The following is a 7,443-nucleotide window of genomic DNA, read 5'->3' as shown; positions in this document are numbered from 1 at the left end:
GATTATGACAGGCATATAGGACGAGTCCAAGACACTGTATCACAAAGGTGTCCTCCAAGACCCCAGCGCTGTCGGTCCTAAGCTCTGCACCCTAGCAGCCAGGCTTTTAAAGCCGTGGTCTGAAACCTGGCTGTACAGTAGAACCCTCTGAGAAGCTTTTAGACCTTACATTACCAGGCCCCATCCCGGAGCAGCAGCCTCATTCTCTGAGGGAGCCTGGTCTTTAGTGAGTTCACAACCCCGCAGGAGACTCCAGTGTGCAGCCAGCCTCAAGAGCAGCATCTGCCTGGGAAATGATACATCAGGAGTCATCTGGGAGCCTCGATAAGCACCCAGAACCTTCAGAGTCTGTGGTTCTAACTACCAGCACCATAGTACAGTGGACCACAGCAAGGCTGTAGAGGCCAACCTCCTCTCAGCTAGTATCACCCGAACTAGAGTAGGATCAGAGAAGAAAGCCAGCATCAGTTTTGGGATGGTATCCAAATACAGCTAGAATTTTCTGAGAAGTAAACCAAAGCCCCATACCCCACCATGAACATCCAGGCAGGTTGTACATTGCAAAGGGAGTCAGCCTTTTTACAGCGTAGATTCTAATCTTATTATCATTTTCCAGCAGGTGGCAGTAGAGAGTCAAAAGACCCACCAAGTCAAAGGCCACTTTGAAAGGACTGCCTGGCTTCCCATAGGTGTCATGAGAGTGCTGAGAAAGAGCATGTGCCCTGTCCCTTTAAAATTCCTGTTAGGACAAGGTGGTGCACACCTGTAATCTCAGTACCCAAGAGACTGAGGCAGGAGGATTGCTGCAGATTTAAGGCCTAGTCTGCACAGTGATTTCCAGGCCACCCAGGACTATCCTGTAAGACTCTGTCTCAAACAACGTCACCAAAAGACATAGGAAAAAGAATCCTCAAATTACTGCCCCTCAACCTCTCCCCTCCGTCTGCTGCACTGTTTTGTATTTAGGGTTGGGGAAGATGCCAATAACCTCAACACTCTGAAGGAAGGATGTCAGGAGGGTTGCCAGGCTAGTCCTGAGCTCAAGGCCGTTCTGACTCAGTTGAAGTTGCAGGTATAAGCCAACATGCTTGATGCACAATTTGTTGGTGGTGCTTTGTTTTTTTTTTTAAATTGAGCTGTAAACACCTGTGACAGCAATAAACATTACAATTTATTTTTAATTATGAGTATGGATGTGTGTATGTGCAAGTGAGTGCAATGCCCTGGGGGGCCAGAAGGGGGCGCCAGATTTCTCCCATGAATACGCTGGCACCATGCCATGAAACTTTTCTGTAACGCTAAGATCCTGCTGTCCCCAAGAGGAACCCCTGCACCCATCAGCAGACAATCCATTCACTGAAACCCTGACAAACATCAGGTAGCTTTCCAGTCCTCTGTACTTGCTGATTCTGGACAATTTTCTTATACATGAAATCATACCTGGGCTTTGGTGTCTGATCTTTTCCCTTTCAGCATCAGGTTTTTGAGATATATTTATGTTATAGGATATTTCAGTATTTCTTTTTTTTTTAAACAATTACTTTATTATTTGTATGTGTGTTCATATGCCAAGGTACATGGGCAGAGGTCAGAGGACAACTTGTGGGGAGCTGGTTCTATCTACCATGGGGTACCAGGGATAGAACTCAGATCTTTAGGCGTTGCAGCAAGCACCTTTCCCTGTTGAGCCACCTTGCCAGCTCCCTTCTTTCCCTTTTGACCAAATATCCCGTCATCTCTATGAGTCTCCTACACCCTAGGCAAGTCTTTACTATTGACTTACACCTCTAGCTCTGGTCTATAGACATCTGGCTGCTTCATTCTGATGCTAATTAAAAAGTTGTTATGTGATGTGATATACGACAGAATTTGCAGTGGACAGCTTCTTGAGTGTCTAGCTATCGGTATGACACAGACCCAACTGTAAAGTCTTCAGGTCTCTTGTCTCTTCAGTGTGTGTAATAACCCCCTCCAATATAACACCGTGGAGCTCTCTGCCATTACAGAGGGCTTGTACCTGCTCAAGAACTCTCTAGCAGTGAGCCACTCAGCTGTTCCGGTGTGCCTGGCTCCCTTCACTTGGCGTGATCTCTCCCCAGTTATTTACGTCACTGTATTGGATGGTTTTCTTGCTCGGTAGAACTGCATGTGAATACTCTATTGTGTGTGTGTGTGTGTGTCCGAGTTAGCCAGACATTTGGCGGGTCCCATCGTGTATCTGTCCCACGGGGTTTACCACTGGTGGACATGCCTTGCCGTTAAGTCACGCACTATATAACCTTGTTTGCATGTTGGACCTGGGAGCTCAGTTCTAGAGCCACCCGGGGACAGAGCTGCTGGCCACAGTGTGCCTATTTGTTTAGTTTTAGCAGCCAAGACTGCAGACAGCTTGTCCGCTCTGAGCTTCCACCTGCTGAGGCAAAGTTTTCTTCGCTCTCCCTCCCATTCAGTGCTGAGAAATGGCTAGCTGGCTCAGACCTTCCAGTGTGGCCAGGCACCACCAGGACAGGTGACAACACAGCTCTTGGGTGGCATTTCTTAGACTGCCCGGGAAGGGGCACTCCCTCTCACCTGCTCCCGGTCCCAACATGATTCCGCTCTCTTAGCTGAGCGGTTTATGATTCTGCTATCCACCCGTTCTCCCACCTGGCCTAGGCCTAGAAAGCATCATGTGAAACGCCACACACAGGCATGCTCCAGGATGCCCATGGTGTGGGCTACTGTGATGTGGAGGTGACCCAGCTCTTGAGAACGCTCCTTTTGCTTGTGTCCCCTTGTCGAGGCCTGTCCTGCTCCATGGAAGAAACTCAAGCTTTTCCTTCCCCACAGCACATACATGGTGTGGTCTCGGCTGGATGGCTAGTCCCTGGCCTTTCTACTCATAGGACAAGAGGCCACCTGGAGAGGATGTGTGTGTGTGTGTGTGTGTGTGTGTGTGAGAGAGAGAGAGAGAGAGAGAGAGCGCACCAGGATACTCTGGTCTTCGAGTTAGGCCTTGGGCCTGACTAGGCCTGTCACATAGAGCATCAGGTAGTCTAGGAGGGCAGAGAGAAGGGAAGACAGGGGCGTACGATACATCAGGTTAACTCAGGACAGTAGGGGCATCCACAGAAGGCCCACAGTTTGGAAAAGGATGGAAATTATTTCTGACATGTCTGTGTGTACGCATATGGGGACTGGAGGACATCAAGTCCCCATTTATCCTCCACCTTAAGTGTTTTGAAACAAGGTCTCAGAATGTGAACTTACCTGTTCAGCTAGGCCGGGCAGCTGGCGAGCCTCACACATCAGTCTCCATTGTCCCAAGTACAGGGATCACAAGAGTATGTACACAACAGTGCCTGACTTTTGTGTGGGATGCCAGGGAATCCAATTCCAGGTCTTTAGGATGCTTATGTACCAAGCATGTTACCTACCAAGCTTTCTGACTTCTCCCACCCTGCTCTAGCTCTGCCACAGGTCTACATAGCCTTGAACTCCAGACCTTCCTACTTCGGCTTTAAGAGCTGGGATTACGGGTGTGTACCATCATGCTTGGGGATCTCTAGGAGACAAACCTGGGAGGCAGCAATGGATGAACAGGTGCTAGGCTAGGACCCACTATGACCCTCTGAACAGGGGTGTGGGTGGTTCCAATATCACAGAGGGCAGTGACAATGACCTGACGGAAAGTTTAGAGGTAGGGCTGGCTGTCACAGCGGGCGAGGGTGCTAGCAGGTGCTGGCCAAGACCTCGTTTTTTTCAGATCTCACAATGAGTTCGATAGGGCAGCCCTGCGTGACAGGCTCAGGTGGCATGGTCAAGCACCCAAAGTGAGAAGCCAGTCCTCAGGTGTGTCCTGGCCCCCTCCCTGCATGGGACCTCCCCCGACTCCCCCTCCACCGCCACCCCCAACCATACAGCAAGGCCAACTTTCATGAGTCACTTACAGTTTATTTTTGCCTGAAAGTATTTCACATCTCTTTGTACACAGCTACGTGACAGTATTTATTATTAACCATCAAGAAAAGCAACATTGCAGGGGTGGGAGTGGGGGCGGGGTGGGGGTGGCATGTCTTAGTTCTTCTTCGTTTTTTTTTTCTTTTTAAATTTTTCCTTTTTTTTCTTTTTTTTAAAATTTTTAAATTTTTTTTTTTACTTTATTTTATTTTTTTTTCTGCTTCTGCTTCTCTCGGCACCGGGGTGCTGTGAAGTACGGAACTGGGGCTGGGGTCGGGAGAAAGCAACAAGAGAAATCAAACAGAAACAAACACAAACCAGAACTCACTCCACACACACACAGGCACACGCACGGAAGAAAACCTGCCACGGAAAGGGAGTTAAGACCGAGACTCGAACCCAAAGTCTCTGTGTTTGTTTTTTTTTTTTTTCTTTTTTTGTGTGTGGTTTTTTTTTTCTTTTTTAAAAAAATGAGGGCATAGTTGGGGGTGGGGTGGGTAATAAAGTCTACCTGGCAAAGTATAAAACAACTGAAGCATGGTCTCCATCGAATAAGATTAAATAGATAAAAAACAATTAACATCAACTGGTGGGTCTGGTTTGGTGGTGCCAGGGGGGTGGAGAATTGTGCTAAACCAACATAAAAAGGGGCTGGAGTCAGGGAATGGGAAGGGGACCCCCAAAAGAATTGTCAAAGGGCTGTTCTGTACAGTGAGGGCTTGGTAAGAAAAAGCCAACTGTTTGTAAAAAGAAATGAGGTTGGTCTGCCTCAGGGCACAAGGGTGAGGGGATGCCGAAGTGACCACGTTGGTGGAGGGAAGGTGTGACAGTCGGGGGCGGGCTGGCTGGGTGCTCTTCTCTCCCAGGAGACCATGCAAAGAAGTGGGCGTGGGGCATGCGTTAGTGAACCACAGGGTGGGGAGGCCACAGGTTGCAAGTCTCAGAAGGGACAGAGACAGCTTAAAAGGGGGTGAGGAACAACAGCAGGACCTTGGAGGACCAACTCTCCTATGGGGTATACAGGGGGAGGGAAGGTCAGGGAACCTTCCAGAGTCACAGAAGCAGAGGAAGGTCGGTGTGAGCTACAATACGGAGAACCTGTGTCTCTTTTCTCCTCTTCCCTCCCACCCGTGAGGAAGCTGGAGACATCTGGAAATAATACAGAGTAGCAGTGGGCTGACTGACTGACCAGGAGAGCATTAGCATACAGAGTCCGGTAAGAAAAAAAAAGCAATTAAGTTTCCAAAGGCCTTTTTATCCCCCTGTTGTTGTTGTTTCCTTTAAAAAAAAAAAACAAAAAAAACAAAACAAAAAAAAAACCAGAACCACAAGCACAAACCCAACAGCTGACTGGCCCAGACAGTACTACACGCCCCGGGGGAGGTAGGCAGGGCAGGCAAGTGGGGGGGGGGGAGCAGGTGAGAAGGGAGGGCCGGTCAAAGACTTCATAAATAAGAGCGAGTCCCAGACCCGCAATTTGTCGACGTTTCTTAAATAGGTGCGTTATTTAAATCTTATGTACAACAAGAACCACTTTGCATAGCGATGGTGGGGGGAGGGGACACAGGACGATGGGGTGACATGACTGGGTGACTCCTGTCCCAATGGTAGGGGCGAGATCTCTGCTCGGTGCACCTCCAGGAAGAAAGCATCCTCCTTCTGGCCCGGAGTCGACAGCATCAGGCTGGATGAATGCCCTCACACACAGTATCACATAACAAAGGCAAAGAAAATCCACACGGGGATCCCCGCCCACCCCTCCCCTGCCCTCCCTACCCGCTGTTCCTCCTCTTGTTGCCACTAAGGCCGCTTTTGATCAAGGTCAAAGGTTCCAATATGAAGCTCTAAGAATTAGGCGGGGGCTGGGCGTGCTGAGGATTCCCTCCCCCTCCCCCCTCCATCCCCCCCAAGACTCCCCCATCTATCCCGCAGCCAGGTGCTGGGACCACCTCGGGACCCACTGCTCTACGGCTATTAGTCAAGAGTCTTTTTGTTTTTTTGTTTCTTTTTTGTTTTGTTTTGTGGGATGCCATCCCGTGCACACAGGGGGCTTCACCAGGCTTCTGTGTAGCGAACGTCAACCTCCTTTAGATTAGGAAGCTTGGCCTGTGGGTGATAAAAAAAAAAAAGTACCTGGTCAAATACCAGCCAATGTCTCCCTACCGCTCACATCCTCTCCACTGTGAGGCTGTGGGCTCTCAGGACTCTGGAGGGGCTGATGACCTGAACTTAAAGAGAGCACAGGGCATACATAGGTGGCCTCAGGGACATCAGAAAGTGGCTACAGGAAGCCCAGCTCCAGAGTAGATGGAGTTATAATTGCCATGTGAGACTCGACTACACATCTGGCATCCTGAGGCTTGTTTTCTGACGATCACAGCTGAACCAAGTTCTGTCTTTGGCTCCCAGGTGGCATGTCCCATAGCATTCTGGGAAAGCTCTGAACATCATGAAATAGACTATACTTCCTAGGTCCCTTCCCACTGTTAACAGAATGGTCAGAGTGGGTGAGGGACCAGAACACACCACCAGCAAGCCTGGACTCTTCTTAGGTTCCTCTATCCTTAAACGGCAGTGTGGTTTCACCTGATTCTTTTATTACATTTATTTATTTAAGACTGAGCTTCAATGTAGCCCAGGCTGGCCTCAAACAGGTCTGAGGCTAAAGATGACCCCTCACTTCTAATCCTGTCTTCAGCTCCGGGTTTATAGGGTACTGGGCATGGAACAAAGGCCAATCAATTTGCTCGTCTTAGTTCCTCCTCCTTGTTCCTGCTGGTAGACTATTCTTTCGACAGCTGGCTTTTTCCTTCACTGTACAGCGTCCTGTAACTCATGAATGCTTCCCTGCCTCTATGTCCTGCCTTCCCAACATGGCTGCATAGCCATCAGTACCATTCAATAATACATATGCATGTCTGTCCTTACATGTGGAGATACACACACACACACACACACACACACACACACACACACACACACGCAGCCTGCTCACTGTCTCTGTCCTGCGCCCAATAATCTTCAATGGCTTTCCCTGTCCAGGTAGAAGTGGCAAGCTGGGGACTTGTGGTCACCAGTACAAAGCTGAGAAATATCTTCAAGTCATGCTTGCCAGTTAGGAGGCTGTACAGAAAAGATCCAGAAAGCCTGCAGAGTGAACCATGCAGGCTTGTCAGAGCATGGGGCAGGAGGTCTCAGAGACACAGAAAGCGACCCAAGTCTGGCATTTAGCACAAACATTCTTCTTCAACAGACAGGTCATCCCCTGATGCCCCAGGAGGTTGGTCAAAAGCTAGTAACACTGAGCTGACACCATGTCCCTCTGGGGCATAAAAAAGAAATAAAGGGCTGGTCAGACTGCTCAGGAGGTAAAGGTGTTTGCTGTGTGAACCTAGTTAGTGACCTGCCCTGGAATTCATCTAAAAGTGGAAGGAGAGAAGTGACTAAACACACACACACACACACACACACACACACACACACACACACACACACACACACACA

The 7,443-nt window shown here is 49.1% G+C and overlaps 1 protein-coding gene across 1 annotated transcript in view; it reads right to left on the bottom strand.

The window, feature by feature from the left end:
- Positions 1–3,912: 3,912 nt before the first annotated feature.
- Cmip (c-Maf inducing protein) overlaps positions 3,913–7,443 on the bottom strand; it is a 203,001-nt gene continuing 199,470 nt past the window's right edge. The window contains exon 21 of the mRNA XM_028752396.1: positions 3,913–6,045. Within this exon, the coding sequence (XP_028608229.1) occupies positions 5,992–6,045 (54 nt within the window). The 3' untranslated portion in view covers positions 3,913–5,991. The remainder of the gene's footprint in view (positions 6,046–7,443) is intronic.

The sequence above is a fragment of the Grammomys surdaster genome, unplaced genomic scaffold (assembly GCF_004785775.1).
Source record: "Grammomys surdaster isolate TR1022 unplaced genomic scaffold, NIH_TR_1.0 128, whole genome shotgun sequence".
Classification (NCBI taxonomy): domain Eukaryota; kingdom Metazoa; phylum Chordata; class Mammalia; order Rodentia; family Muridae; genus Grammomys; species Grammomys surdaster.
The sequence above is the reverse complement of the archived record's forward strand: the minus strand, read 5'-3'. Positions and strand labels throughout refer to the sequence as shown.